Source organism: Histoplasma capsulatum (assembly GCF_000150115.1).
Source record: "Histoplasma capsulatum G186AR genomic scaffold supercont2.1, whole genome shotgun sequence".
Taxonomy (NCBI): domain Eukaryota; kingdom Fungi; phylum Ascomycota; class Eurotiomycetes; order Onygenales; family Ajellomycetaceae; genus Histoplasma; species Histoplasma capsulatum.
This window is the reverse complement of record NW_025544801.1, coordinates 475,093-490,441: the sequence shown is the minus strand read 5'-3', so window position 1 is coordinate 490,441 and position 15,349 is coordinate 475,093. Positions and strand designations below refer to the sequence as shown.

The window sequence follows — 15,349 nt, the reverse complement described above, 5'->3', positions numbered from 1 at the left end:
GTAGATACAAGAGGAACATCATGCCGCATTTGAATGGCCTATCGAGCATGCAGAGATTAAAGTATTCTTGAAATCTGTAAAAATCCCCATCGGACAGGTGGACAAGCCTGCTGAAGACACGTGTGAGCTTGAATGTGGATTCACTACTGCATTGAATCAAAGAAGCTTTCCAGGTGCTGCAGCAAAGTTGCACACCCAAAGTGTTGGTGATACTGTGTAGCATTTTGCTGGGGATGGGGTCAGTCTGAACCGTTTCGCCGTGGTATGTGGCGGTGGCTGTTAGCTATAGGAAGAGACTTTAGATCAATCTTGCAGATTGGAGATTCTTTATATATATTAAAATATACCTGTAGGTTCGAGGAATTCCTACTGTGGGACAATAATCAACCGTGTGCTTCACCAAATAGCTGAACTATGGGGTATAGAGAGCTCACTTCTCAATGGATCGAGCAGAAGCAATGTAGCGCGCGCAGTGTCCCATCGGAGGGCTAGGTGGTGAAGGCATAAGGAGAAATGAACTGAGAGAGGAATGAGGATATGATGACAGTTAACCGCAATGTGCCTATTTGTCTATTCTGACAAATAGATAGAAGCATATTAAATGAGAGGAGACAAAGAACAATCGCGGAGGAGGTTGACATAGAAGGACACACAATTGATTGCTTGCTGTATCACGTAGAACAAACCCTATATGGGCGACAATATCTTCATTCTGAGCATCAGCTGAAACTGGATATCAGCGATAGGATCTCTTACAGATCTCCCAACCGAAGATTGTTTGGACACACGGCATCCAGAGTTTATACAACAGGACAGGTTGGAACTGAACGGGCGGGAGGAGCTCAAGAGAGCTTTGTCATCTAAGAAATTTTGAACCGGAAAAACTTTCGGCGCGGTTTCAACCCCTTGCAGAATAGATGGATGTCAGTAGATGTTCTCATATTTCTGAGCCTTTGATCCTTAATCCTGCAGCTGGAATAGTAATTTTGTTTGAGACGGGTGGGAATGACTTGGTTCCCGGCGGAACCCAAATTTGGACCCAGCGTCAACTGTGACAGAACCAAGGTTTGTAACCCGACTTACAACTGCCTCAGCTGCCTTGGATTGAACATTTCTTCTCAGAACTTCAGGTTACTACGTTACTTTATATCTAGCCCCACTTTTATGTCATCATCACTGTTCCGACTGGGGCCCCAGTTCGTGGAGGGAGATCTGGAAGATACGGTCTGGCTCGCTAAGTGAGTTCAGTGGGAATAGCTAGAAGCGTGTATATATACTCACCATGCACAAGAATCAGGCTGAACAAACTATTATTATCAAGGGGGCTTCATGGGCGCCCCCGCGTGGAGAACGAACGAGATGTCCTCGAACGTTTTCAGGGTCGGACTCCGTACTTGCGGCCACTGCTCGATAAAAGAATTGAAGCATGTCTCAAGATGTGTGTTGGAAGCATTGGCGACGCTACATGACGATGGCTATGTCCGTACGGGTGAGAAGTCCTCTCAAGCAATTTATAAAAGCTGGCTAACTAGTTTCGCAGATGTAAAACTTGATAACATCTTCGCGAATTATAAAGAAGGGGATGTACGATTCTCAGAGGTCCAGCTTGGAGATCTCGACGGTTCTTATAATGCGGATTCCTCTTACGCCAAAGCAGGAACGCTGGTCGGGACAACTATGTGACCCAGCCCAGAAATGATTATGGAGATGCCTTGGAACATTGCCGCAGATATCTGGTCGTTTGGGGCTGTCGTGCGTTTCTAAAAATGACGTAAAAAATAGAATGAAGGGAGCTGATCATCTCCTTCACAACTCGTAGCCTATAAATTTTATTTACGGCGGCAACTTTAACATCTTCCGTCCTCGTACCGTCCTGTACGACCACGAAGAGTACGGATTAGAAGTCCTAAAGCAGCAGTTTCGATACTTCGGTCCGTCCCCGGTGAAATGTGAGGAGATCGCAAGTCCGGAGACCATCACAGCTATTTTATACCTGATGCATGACGTTCCGCAGTCAAAATAACTCCATTCCATTGGACGACAGAGAGATCCCCGTGAAGGATAAGGTGTTCATTGGAAAAATCTGTGAAGATGGATTGGAGAGATAGGCCAACCGCAAGGGAGGTTTTGGCAAATGAGTGGTTTAAAGAGGATGGGTGAAAGAAATCATTATATCATCAACAGCAGCCTCTGGATAATAGCACTACACGTCCGGCCTTTTCTGGGCATCATCACTCGGCTTTAAATCATGTTTCAGTGAGATCTGAGTGCAAGATTCTACATTTGCAATGGAAGGGATGTTCCTCATACAATGAGAGAAACATGCTATTCTGGTTGACTATGTTTTAGCCATTTTTGTTAACTTAAGCTACTATACATCATGCCGCAGCTTATTCACAACTTGTATGGATGTACCTTAACAAAGTGATAAAAAAATAAGATACAAAGGATATTGCTACAGAAGGTATGAGGCGTAGGGTAATAGCCAGTCTGAAAACCGAACAGTATATAATGGAATTCAGAGGAACATAAACAGCCTATTAAATAGTAGTATCTAAAGCACATAGGAGGTTATAACCGAAGAAGGGAAGGAAAAAGATATCGGGAGCATTAAATAAATAGGATATTTATAGCTAAAGTCTAAGTTTTACTGAATTCCAAGAGATAAGGTTGAATCGTATGAAGTTTTTATTGTTAAAACCAACCTGTTTCTATGTAAACATTCGTTGAATCCTTATTTAGTTAGATATCTCCAGGTGCCTTCCTACCTTCCTGCGCCCCTGAGAGATTTACACTGAAATCCCTTATCATTGCCAGCTGCCCTCCCTGAGTTCCCTGCAAATACCTGTATAATACTCTACATTCCATGCTTGTATTTGATTTTGAAAGGAAATATTTTAGAAGTAACTTAATGGAAAAATTTTTCGATGTGAATGGAAACAGAATGTTCGAGAAAAAGGAAGCCTGTAACCCTCACAAAGGGTATGTTTGTAAACATTTTACCTGCAGAGCCCCAGCGTACTCAATAGGAAACAGAAGGGAAGCCAAGATGTAAAGGGAATAAATTGTCGGAGTTACAAAGGAACTCCGGAAAGAAACAAACAAGCCGTGCCGAATGATCACATTGGCATGGCGGGTATAAATGTAATACACGCAATCAGCCAAACCAGGCCAACAACATCCTTCGTCCCCCAACCCCTCTTAATTAATCTTTGGACTCAGGAGTAGTGTCGCTGTCATATTCCGCTGCAGGGATCGTGTGGTCGATAGTGCTCTTGCGGCGGATGGCATCTTCAAGGTACTCCGGTTTAAGCTGACCGTGCTTGTCGTAACGATAAGGCTCCTTGATCGAGTTGGTGACAGCATTAAAAACGTTTGTGGACTTCTTGAAGATGCTGTCCATCTCTTCGAGTGAGCGATATCGAGTCTCGGGGAAGAAGAAGTATACTGTCGGAAATATAAATGCGTTTCTAGAATTTGTGAGCTTCTAGAATTGGATACCAAAAAGTGGCCACAAGAATACGTTGGGAGGAAATATTTACATTACAGCGAAGATAATGTAGGTCTTGTACCCGATGCTGTCGAATGCCACGGGTGTGATCATCACGACCATGAAGTTAAAGACCCAGTTGGCACTGAACAAAAAATTAGTTTCGTCATATTCTCCAAGTATACAGAAAGGGAGGCTGTTTATACCTAGTTGACAGTGCATTGGTTGGAGCACGGATTCGGAGCGGCACAATCTCTGCCGGGTACAGCCACGTCATTCCAAGCCAGCCGATAGCAAAGAATGTGTTGAATACAAAAAGGAAGACTGCCTGTGCGATGCCAGCTTTGCTGTCGCCCAGGTACGTCAAACGATAGTTGGCACCTGCGAGAACTGCCATGGAGATGGACATACCAGCCGCCTAAGGTACCAACTTTTGTTAATGGATGTGATCCCAATATTCGGATGAGGGTGAGGGACATACCCCGAAAAGCATGAGGGGCCGACGTCCAACTTTCTCGATGATGTAGATGGGGATAAAGGAGGCCATGAAATATTCAGTTCCGTTACAAGCAGCTAGCAATTTTGGAAGATTGCTACCGGCAAGGCCGATTTGACTGTACAATTGAGGAGCCTAAATAATATCAGTAACGAACGCAGATGACAGCATCATGGTGAAAGGTAACTCACATAGTATGTGATAAGGTTGATGCCGGATATCTGCTGATACATCTGGACCACGTATGCGAGGACAACACGATGGAATTCACGGTATTCACTCATTTGGAAGAGACTTCTATATGAGCCCTTGGACATTTCCTGGACGGTGGCTTCGATGGCCTCTAGCTCAGCTTTGATAGCAGGGTTTTCACGGGGCATGTCGTTGAGAGCCTCAAGAATGTCAAGAGCGTCATCCTTTCGGTTCTGCATGACAAGCCATCGTGGAGATTCAGGCAAGTTGAGAATGGAGCAGAAAATGATCATCGCAAAAGTAATCTGAAAGGCCAAGGGAAACCGCCATGCCACTTCATTTTCTCCAATCCATGCAAAACCTGTTCCGCAATCATCAGCGTGTGTGTTTTGTTTGGGAAGAATATAAACAGTTTCAACCCACCATAGTTAACCCAGTAACTAAAAGTAATACCTCCTGTAATCAGAGCGCCCCAATCATAATCAGTTTACCACGATCATGAGATTTGGCAGTTTCTGATTGCCATGTTGGCACGGTACTAGTGTTAATCCCGTTGCCAATACCGGTGACAATTCGACCAACAATTAAATGTGGCAGATGATATGATGTGCATTGCAACAAGGCCCCGATAGACATTATGATGCAACCTGTGAAGATTGTTCTCCGTCTACCTAGCGGATTTCCAATGAAGATGGTGAGGATAGCTCCCAGGAAACATCCTAAGTTGTAGGCGGCCACTGTGATGCCTTGGTTCGAACTGCGCTGGGATTGGGCAACGGGGTCATTTATGATACGAGGGTCTAAAGGATCGATGGAGGGGAAGTATTTGTTAAATGATGGCGATCTAACAGGCCTCCTGTTACACCCTGATCGTAGCCAAAAAGACTTTGAATTTTTTGGGGGCGCACCGATCAGTTTGCGAAAGAACACTCAGCATCATGGAATGACAGAAACATACAAGAAATCAAGGCTGCCGAGTGAACTGATAGCAAGATTCAAGGTGCGGCCTCTAAGGCCCATGAAGTTTTTCCCTAACATGACGACAACGCACAGCGCAAACAAGCCACTTTGGATCTTGGGGAAAATAATGGAGTTCGAATATCAGAAGCAGAGAAATGACGACAGTAAATGATTAACTGGGGTATAAGGGGGTTATATATGTTCTATGACCACATCCGCACTCTGGCAGATCTCCCATGCTCTCGGATGGACAAACATCGCAAGCCGAGGCTGTGGAGAACCCGTAGGGTGATAGATATGCAGAGCGCAACATAGCAGCCCTGGGATGGAGAACGAGTTCCACAGTATTTCGGATTTTTGCCAGCCAATGGAGATGACGTAACTTCCCACTTTTCTTTTATTTGTTGAAATGTAATCAAACATTTCTTCCCCTCCATGGTCCTGCGGCTCCAGATAACCTGCTATCTCCACTCATTCGTCCCGAGATTCTTGGGATACCGGAAGCAAAATGGCGGCCAGCGCCACCTGTTTATCGATTACAAGCAAGAGGCATTGGCAGTCCCGGCCCTTCTTATAGGCATTAAAAGACCAATTCCCAGTTCAAGCGGCGTCCGTAGTTTTTGCCCGTTTTGATATTTTCGCCCTTGGTTCTTCCTTTTTGGGAGTGGAGCTGAGGGTGGAAATCTGTAGAGCGTTCTCCAGCGCTAGCAAGGGATAATTACTGGGATTTGCGGGAGTGGATGAACATCTGCCGCTAATAATTCTTAGCGGCAACACGGATACTTGTAGGCATATCGCATTCAAGCTTGAAAAAACGACCAAATTTTTATCAAGGTTTCAAGATGAACTGACTTGACATCGTACAGGCCGACGACCTTCATCTCAGCCTCCTCTCGGCATCTATGCGGCTATGTCGATGTTCTTCTCCCCTCCGGCCTCCCGCAACGGGAGAGAGTTTGGGACCTTGGGACGGCCAGATTAAAAATGGGCCCATGATGTCACTGTGCCTTGTCCCTGGTTCGGTGCCGAGATATGATCTATGAGACCCGTAACTGCCTGAGCCTTGGAAGGCCGACCAAACCAATCGCTGGATGCTTTCGGGTAGATGACGGCGATTTTACCAAGCGGGTGAGAGGTTGTTCCAGTCCGTAGCCTTGAAGGTGAAATTGCGCTCAACCTTATTTTTGCCTCGAAGGGTTTTCTGTCGAATAATCACGCCCGTCAAACAAAGGCAAGGGACAGCGGGCCACAGTAGCTAGTGAGACGAGGTTTCGGAATGTGGTCTACAAAGTAGCGTGTATATTGATGTTAAGACTACCCAGGCCAGCGCCACACTATAGCATGTGATGCCCCCTTCTCTGGGGCATCGGGAAGCTAATTCTGACTTCGGCAATAGGAGGGGATTTTCCAAAATTCCAGAAAGATCACCGATGGCGCACAGCCACCATCACCTAAGAAGCCCATTGATTTAATTAATATGCTGTTTCAGCGCCAGCCTGGATGTCTTCGAAGGCGAGATTATTGTCTTTCTAAATGACAATGCCAAAACGTCTCATATTGTGTGTGTACCAAGTTGTTTGCCAGTAGAAAGGCTCAACATATCGATATATCACCCCAAAAAAGGAGGGTATGCTAAAGAGATCATAATGCTATAGGGTCGAAATTCGAAGATGTGCAAAATAATAGGCCAAGTATCAAACCGAAAATATCATTTGCGCGCGCTGGACGTATATGCGATCAAAACTCCAATCTCACAATCATCATAGTATTGGAGGATGAAGAAGAAGGGAATAACCTAGGTGGTATAAGGATATAAATAATCATTGCGCTGGCACTAAAAGGGACAGTGCTATCAAGAAACTCCAAAAGAAAAGAGAACAAAGAAATAAGAGTGGTCTAATCAAAGATTCATCGTCACCGTCATACTATTACTATGAACCAGCAGACACGGAGGGAGTCCATTGCACAAGATATCAAGATCGCCCACATAAGATTCGCTAGCAGCCTTGTCACGCCAGGTTCCTTCTATCGGCGATGGTAAGGTCGTGAAAATAACTGCTGTCTTTTGACTGTGATTTTGTATCAGCTCGTTTAGTATCATATGTTGCGCGCGACATGGAAGGTCGTTAAACGAGAGCGGAACGACATTCTGGGCTGAGGGGCCGGAAGGCGGGGATCGGTCCGGTGGGGAATTTGAGGGAGATACTGGAGATTGTGCTTCAGGCTGTCTTGCGTATATTGAATGGCGTGGAGTTGATGGACCGGCTGATGAGCGGTCTCTGGGCGGGCTGGTGGCAAACATGATTGATGGGCCTGAATCTTCTTTATCGGCCACTCGGGTAGCGGGGATAGGTGAGGACGAAAACTTGTTGCTTGAGGCTGTTCGGGGTATGACAGGGCGACTTGGGGGAGGTGAACCTAGCGGACCCGGTTCGTTTGTGATGGTAATGGTTGGGCCATGATGAAGTGGTGGCGCGACTTCAGGTTCAGATGAACTCGACGGCTCGTCTTCAACAGCAGTCTCTGTAAGGGCTCTGGGCAAAACATGGCCCATCTGGTGGCGTCTGGATTTGTGTAGACCAGTCCGAATTCCTCTTCTTATTCCTGCATCCTCAGTATTTCCTTCGGAACGCTGTGCAGAACTTGATGCATCTTCCTCATCGCCGTCACTGTCACTCAAATATGTTTCGATATCGCTATCATGACTTGAAGACTCTGAACTACCATCTGAATGGTAGTCCACCATTGTATCCAGCAACCGTTGTGTTTGCGTACCAACGGAGAAACCCATCGCGCCAAAGCTACCAATGGACCTTCTCTTTTTTGAACTTTCAATCAACGTCCGCAAGTTGTCGAGTCGCGAACCAGTGTCTCCGTTACGTCCACGCTGGAACGAAGAGGTTGGCCATTGTGGTGTTGTTCCGGGATGCGACACCCGTTGTCCCACTTTGCCTCCTTTCTGTTGACCGGCCCATTCGGTCCGGAGTAGGCGGACATCCTGCCACCAACCTTCATCCTTCAATAAAAGATTCACGGATTCGACGGTCACTTGGTCAATCCCGGACTCATCGCCATTGACGATTATCTGGTATGACTTCAAATCACCGCTAGCAAGCCAAAAGACAAGGACCTCCGCTTCGATTCGAAGTTTCTCAAGCAATGTTGTCACTCTTCTGCGCTCCTCTTCAACATCGCTTTCGTATTCCACAAATACCGCCACACGAAGACGGTATGACTTTTTCCAGGAAGATACTGTGTTCAAAATGCATCCGAGCTGTAAAATTAGAGTATATGTATCGAAGTTGGTTGTCAGAATGTTTTGTTTACTCGCGCCGTCCGCCGTTATTTCCGCAGACATCTGGATAGGCCATAAATCAATGTATTTCTTTGTATTTTTGCCACTCGCGGGTAGCTCAAGTTGGTCAAAGCCCTTAGCCACAGCCACATTGATCCGTAATTTGAACAACAGGTCCTCCAGTACGGTTAAATAGCTCTGAACACTCATTTTATGGTCATCTCTGCAAGGTTCGGTTCTGCCATCCAAAGAATCGGGATCTTCATTGCCGTTTTGCGGGTCTATGGGTTTTAAGTTGGAACTGCATCTCGTTTGAGATGCAAAGGGCGTCTCTGAAACCCACTCAATCTTGCGAAATTCATCGATTACGACAATATTGGGCCTCATTCCTCCTAGACCTGAGTTCAGAACAATATTCCTAATGCCCCACTCCTTGCTAGGAGCAATCGATATGTTGATAAACGCCTTTACTTTAGAAAATTCGATAAATTTAGTCCACGAGGTTTGCTCTCGGCGGGCATCTGGGACCGCGCTGGCAAAGTCATCCGCGACTATAACGTGCCCGAGAACGAATAGGCCGCCTTTCTTTAACGAATTGCAGAAGTGAATCATTTTATACTGTGAGTCAAAGTCGTTGACGAAAAGGAGAATTTGCGGGCGCCAAAATTTGACGTGTTCGGGCCGAAGACGAAGCAGGTACTTGCGGACTTGGTGATAGATGAGGCTCTGGCTAACATCGCCCCAAGACTTTGGGGGACTTGTGTAATGGATTAGGAGAAATAACAGCATCAAGATACACACGCAGCCCGACGCGTAGACTCCATCGACGAAAAACATGGTCATACCGCTGATGACAGTTCCAAATAAGGCCGTCCAAGAATTGAAATAATGAAAAGAGGGGCGAAAGTTTGGAGCGGACCCAACTTTCAGTAAAAAGCAAGCAAGATTGGTCACTAAAAATGTCATGAGATAGGTCATTGTGATGAATGATGCGATCTGGTTGATGTCAAAAAGCATCGTAATTTGGGCGACCACGAATGTGAAGACGATAGCATTAGTGGGTTCATCATATTTCGCTGTGCCTTGGCCAAAGACGGTCAATCCTGGGATAAGGGTGTCTCGGGCTATGGCCTGAAGTAATTTTGCAGAGCCAATGACCCCCATTAAGGATGAAAAAAAAGAGGTTGCAAACTCTCCAAGAAGAATAAGGACACCGGAGACATTAGTCTAGACCTGTCAGTAGAATATTTGATAAGCTGTAATACAGGTTCAGGTTAACAACTTACGTCTTGGATGATATTGACATCATTATAGAGGGATTTTCTGGTTAAACTACATGCCATTGATAGAATCACAACGGCGTAGGTAAAAAGGGTCACTCCGAGCCCATATAGTGTGCCTTTTGGTATAGCTTTACTAGGATGTTTCAAATTGCCAGACATACTCGCACCCCTAAATGACCGCACAATAGGAATTAAAATTAGCCCGTAACCCTGGGGATCAGAAAAGCGTGTTAATAAAAGTATTCGTACGCGAATATACCCCCAGTTGCAGGGAATAGGATACCAAACAAATCCTGAAAGGTGACCCTGCCATGTATTTGACTCCCAGCGGCACCTTTTGTAAGCCTTGGGAAAAAATTATCCAGGAATGTTTTTGAGCTTAGCCCAGTAAATTCAATTCCCAGGGTTTCATTTTTGAATGGTTCCATCATGAGCGCAGAAAACGGAATGCTGAAGGTTGCCACAAGCAAAATAACAAGGAGACCATTGCTAGCGCGTGAGAATATAGAGCTCCCCGCGAGACAAATTCCCGTACAGAGAGTCATGACGATAGTGGCCCAGAGGTAGGTCCAGCCAAATCCTTCTAGCAAAAACTGAGACCATTTGCCGGATACGGATCCAAAGCTTTGAATCAGACAGTTGACCAAGCCGACTGCATTCATTCCAGTGTTGAGGACGAATCCGATATAAAACACAATTCCAATTGAGCCACCGAACTCCGGGCCGAGGGACCTAGATATAAGATAGTAGGCACCACCTCCACGGACGGTTCCGTTTGTTGCGATAGCTGAAATAGACATAGTTGTCAGGAGATTTATTAGGTACGAAGCGACAAGCATTCCTGTGTTTCTTTGGGTCAATATGTCATCCATACTAAATAATATCTAGTGGAAACCATACCCAATGTACCCAGAACTCCAGCTTGTCCCAGAATGAACCCAAACCGAAGAAACATAAGAATACTCAGCACATTCAAGGTGGTGGGAACAAAGACACCTGAAAAGGTGCCTAGCTTTTCGGAGTCATCTGATGTGCCAGATCTCTGTTCGGCCTTCTCCTTCCTATCAAGGAAATCAATATTTCGTGGATTTTGGTGAGCAACTGACGTCCGCCTCACCAAAACCACGCCTGGGGTTCTTTGCTGCTCCATGTCTGCTTCCCTGCCTCCATCATGAGACTTCCCGAGAAAACTGCTTGTAAACCTTCGAACACCGGTTGCCTGAGGAGAGGTTGATGTGAAGGGTGAGTATGGACGATCTGGAGCAGCAGATCGGGTTTCAGTGTGATCATCGATTTGTTGGCTTTCCATACCAAAACCAAAACCTGCACCATCGGCTGTTCGAGCAGCAAAGGTAGGTCTATTTCGTGGCCCTCCATTACCAATATTCCTGCTCTCCGCCATTTAAGACTTTGAACCCGTAGCTAGCTATCGAAACGTATGCTGCATAATTGAAGTTCGAATTGAGTTAACAAAGCTTATATCTCCACGCAGGAAATAGAGATCTCCCAAACTGGTGGAAACGCACGAAGTGAGAGGAGGAGGAGACTATGGAGCAGGTAAAATTCCGATTGGGAATAAGAAGGTGCAAAAGAAAATGAGCCAGTCGGGAGCTGATACAGATACAATCGAGAGGGTTGTCAGAGTTACAAAAATCTTAAGTCCAGAACGCGAGCTGTTCGATGCTAAATTAGGTAAGCAGTATGGGAAGGAGACTAGGCCGATCTGGGCAGAGAACTCGCTCCCTCGGTAAGTGTATTCCACATGCGATGGATGAAAATGCTAAAACATACTGAAATAGCACACATTGGTATTTATATTGAATGTTGCAAACAAAGTGTGTAGTTTGGGCGGGGCTTCGGGTTTGCGGGGAAAAAAATTCTTGAATCCCCGTCCTTGACTGTGCATCTTCCGTACATGCATTGTACAGTACATGTACGTGCGGAGGTGTGGAACAGGAGTCCGTCCATGTGCTAGAAATTTATATGATAATCATGCTACCGTAACTACGGAGTGCACAACTATCAGTTGGCAAGCCCTCAAAACAGTTGGTATGAGTTTAGAGGCTTGAGACCTAAAGCTTAGTTATCCAGTGAGGCATCAAGGCCCCTTAACTAGTGCTGTGAGGGCCGGCTTCGGTTGAGCTTCAGTCTTGAGCATGTGCAAGGACCAGGGTTACCAATGACGACATCAAGGCTTATTTATCGCCAAGCCGGAATCAGGATGACTAATCAACCAGCCGCCGTTGTCTCAACATCTAACAACGGCGATAGATAGACGGGCCAGATACAGTCACTCTTTGAGAACGGCGCTCAATACACCAATAAAATATGTCTCCCATACCCACAGCGTGAGAAAACAGACTGCACCCAACTTTATTGCCGCTCTCCGATGGCTACAGTATTGTTCATACCTCCCCAGTCCATATCAGAGCGAAAACAGCTTTCCCTCTCGAACCGTCGCGTATTTACGTGTTTTGTTGCATCCATCTCAATATCAGCCAAGTAAGCCTATATACATTGCTGGAGGAGATGTCGGACAACCCAGATAAATCCCCTTTACTATCTCATTCGCAACGCCCTGGTTCTCCAATCCCGTCCATTCGGTCTGGTTCCCCAGCCCCTGGCTCCCTTCCAAGGCATATTACAACAGCCCGCCTTGCTACACCCATCCCATCGTCATTTGATGGACAGAGCCAGAGCCAAAGCCAAAGCCCCCGGGCAATTCCTATTTCAAATGGGTTATCGTTGGAGCAAATCACCCTTCCCCCTAGGGCTCATGCGTTCTCACTCCATGGTCCGGGTCATTCCGCTTTAGCATCTGCTCTACAGCACGATTCCGTACAGGGAAAGCCCTCAGGGAACACCTCTCCCCCTTCAACAAAATCCGATTCGCCTCCTTTGCCCCCTGCGAAATCGACGTATGGGTCCTTCGATGCCAGATCCGGTAAAGACGGTGGATCAGACCAAGGTGCCGGGACGATGGAAAACCCAGATATAGTAAGGAAGCATTTGGTTCAGCCGCAGCATGACTCGGATAACCGTGCGTCAGGACAGAGTTCGGACTCTTCGAGGAATGCGGGACCGAATGAGGAGTTTTCTAGTCTTCAACTCCAGGGGGGGGATATTACAAGACCTATCTATCGTTGGGCTGAGGAACTAGCTGGAAAGGGCACCAATGGTTCTCGTCGCAGACGCAGTTTTGATATAGCTCGACCAGAGCCCGAGAGTGAGGTCCTGGACATCAATACGATCAAAGTTCCTGGAGGTTTCCGGAGAGATTTTCTCCGTCGTGTTGCTGGTCCCGGGGATTTACAAGATCTTCACGCCGCTGAACAAGGTGAACATCAAAACGGTAGACCAGTTCTACTTACGAACAATTTCCTAGAGTTCCTGACTCTATATGGCCACTTTGCAGGAGAGGAATTGGAAGAGGACGACGAGGCACTGGGACCGGATGAGTACTTTGCCCCTGACCTATGGAGTCATCGGGAGTCAATGAGAGATGAGGATAGAAGATTGCTGGCAGAAGAGGAACCTCTCCTCCGCCCAGAGACTCCTGGAAAACCCCGTAGACCCAAAGAACGCACTAAACAACCGAACACCACCTCAACAGGAGCAATGCTTCTCCTTCTGAAATCGTTCGTTGGGACGGGGGTTTTGTTCCTGCCAAGAGCTTTCATGAATGGAGGAATGCTTTTCAGCTCTGTGGTGCTCGTTTCCGTGTCCCTCCTTAGCTACTACTGCTTTATACTCCTTGTCAACACGCGACTAAAAATACATGGGTCATTCGGTGATATTGGTGGCGTGCTCTACGGCAAACACATGAGACGGATCATTCTAGGATCCATTGTCCTCAGCCAACTTGGTTTTGTGTCTGCATATATTGTCTTCGTTTCCCAAAACCTACAAGCGTTTGTTCTTGCTGTGAGCAAGTGCAAAACTTATATCGACATCAAGCTCATGATATTGATACAATTAGTTGTTTTCCTACCTCTCTCCTTAATCCGTGATATCAGTAAACTAGGGTTTACAGCTCTCATTGCGGATGTTTTCATCCTAATGGGCATTATCTACCTATACGTCTATGGCGTTGAGACAATCGTCGACAATGGCGGCGTTGCAGACATCAAACCATTCAATCCCGTGAGCTGGACTCTATTTATCGGCACCGCCATCTTCACATATGAAGGCGTCGGCCTCATCATACCCATCCAGGAATCCATGAAGAAGCCTCAAAAGTTCCCTGGCGTCCTGGCCTTCGTGATGTTTATGATAACCGCCGTATTTCTCTCGATGGGAGTGCTTGGCTACGCCGCTTTCGGCTCCAAGACTGAAACCGTCGTCTTACTTAACCTGCCGCAGGATAGTAAGGTGGTTAACGGGATCCAATTCCTGTATTCTTTGGCGATTCTTCTCAGCACACCGCTCCAACTTTTCCCCGCGATCCGAATCTTGGAAAACGAGCTGTTCACCCGCAGCGGGAAATATAACCCAGGCATCAAATGGAAGAAGAACGGGTTTCGGTCCCTCCTAGTCGTGTTTTGCGCTCTCGTTGCATGGGGTGGTGCAGCAGATTTAGATAAATTTGTTGCGCTCGTCGGGAGCTTCGCCTGCGTACCATTAGTTTACGTGTATCCTGTAAGCCCTCCTCTCCTCGCTCTGACTTCCTCTCCTGCGCGCTCCTCAGGGTCTTTTCCTCTTTTCCAATTCCCAACAAGCGCTCTTTTAAGCACCGCTAACGAACATATCAAAAATACAGCCAATGCTACATCTCAAAGCTGTTTCGACAACCGCGCGCCAGAGATATGCAGACATCGGCCTCGCAGTATTCGGCATGATCGGGTGTGTCTACACCACCGTCCTCACCGTTTCAAATTGGGCCGCGGGCGAATCTTCTGGAAACCCTCGTCATTGTTCCATATAAATGAAAATAGAGGAGAAGAGGGGGGAATCAAAGAGGAGCCTTACGACGAACAAAGTTTTTTTCTAGACAGCCATCCCGAGTTACCAATACCCACACGTCATAGTCCTTGTCATAGGTTTTTTTTTTTTTTTTTTTTTTTTTTTTTTTTTTTATCGTTTATTTATTTATTTCCTTATTTACCCATCAGGATATGCACACGCAAACGAACATGAGCTTTTCGACATACCCAAACCCTTGCCATTTACTGAATGAGATATCTAATTCAGCATCCTCATCAAAGGCTTCCTGTCATTCATACACGGCCCCTCCATTACGGCGGTGCTGTCCATGCATGTTTCCCCTTGCTCTCCAGCGGGGCGGAAAGTCTTGAGAATTTCCCGAAGAAAGCAGGCGCGGTTTCATAGATATCGTATCTCCATTTCTTTTTATTTATCTGCATATGTATGCAAATCCCGTACACTGATTTTACGGCTTTGTCAAGGAGTATTGTATTAAGAATCAAGCTCTGAATTTTGTTTTTTTTTTCTTTCTTTCTTTTTTTTCTGATTGTTTGTTTGTTAGAATCATCAAGCGAAGCGATTTTTTTTTTGGTGACGTATATATAGAATCCTCTTTTTTGACATACAAACTATATTGTGACGCAGGATGAAAGAATTTTACACATCAATCTATATACTTATCTATCTTATTCAGGTCATTTACCAAAATT

At 46.1% G+C, this 15,349-nt stretch overlaps 4 protein-coding genes across 4 annotated transcripts; 2 read left to right on the top strand and 2 right to left on the bottom strand.

Annotated features, from left to right (window-relative positions):
• Window positions 1–1,329: 1,329 nt before the first annotated feature.
• Window positions 1,330–2,023, top strand: HCBG_00117 (uncharacterized protein; the record flags this gene model as incomplete). Its single annotated transcript, XM_045427167.1, has 3 exons — window positions 1,330–1,489; window positions 1,541–1,665; window positions 1,820–2,023. The coding sequence occupies 3 exons, from the start codon at window positions 1,330–1,332 to the stop codon at window positions 2,021–2,023; spliced, it is 489 nt and encodes a 162-aa protein (XP_045291142.1).
• Window positions 2,024–3,205: 1,182 nt separating this feature from the next.
• HCBG_00116 (sugar transporter) lies at window positions 3,206–5,216 on the bottom strand (the record flags this gene model as incomplete). The annotated part of the gene is made up of 8 exons (XM_045427166.1): window positions 3,206–3,470; window positions 3,543–3,635; window positions 3,697–3,908; window positions 3,972–4,121; window positions 4,178–4,539; window positions 4,602–4,634; window positions 4,670–5,034; window positions 5,137–5,216. 8 exons carry the CDS (start codon window positions 5,214–5,216, stop codon window positions 3,206–3,208), a joined length of 1,560 nt encoding a protein of 519 aa, XP_045291141.1.
• A 1,724-nt stretch (window positions 5,217–6,940) lies between these two features.
• Window positions 6,941–11,025, bottom strand: HCBG_00115 (solute carrier family 12 member 5; the record flags this gene model as incomplete). Its single annotated transcript, XM_045427165.1, has 4 exons — window positions 6,941–9,660; window positions 9,720–9,885; window positions 9,966–10,503; window positions 10,617–11,025. 4 exons carry the CDS (start codon window positions 11,023–11,025, stop codon window positions 7,039–7,041), a joined length of 3,735 nt encoding a protein of 1,244 aa, XP_045291140.1.
• Window positions 11,026–12,245: 1,220 nt separating this feature from the next.
• HCBG_00114 (vacuolar amino acid transporter 3) lies at window positions 12,246–14,640 on the top strand (the record flags this gene model as incomplete). The annotated part of the gene is made up of 2 exons (XM_045427164.1): window positions 12,246–14,354; window positions 14,476–14,640. The coding sequence occupies 2 exons, from the start codon at window positions 12,246–12,248 to the stop codon at window positions 14,638–14,640; spliced, it is 2,274 nt and encodes a 757-aa protein (XP_045291139.1).
• Between the last annotated feature and the right edge of the window lie 709 nt (window positions 14,641–15,349).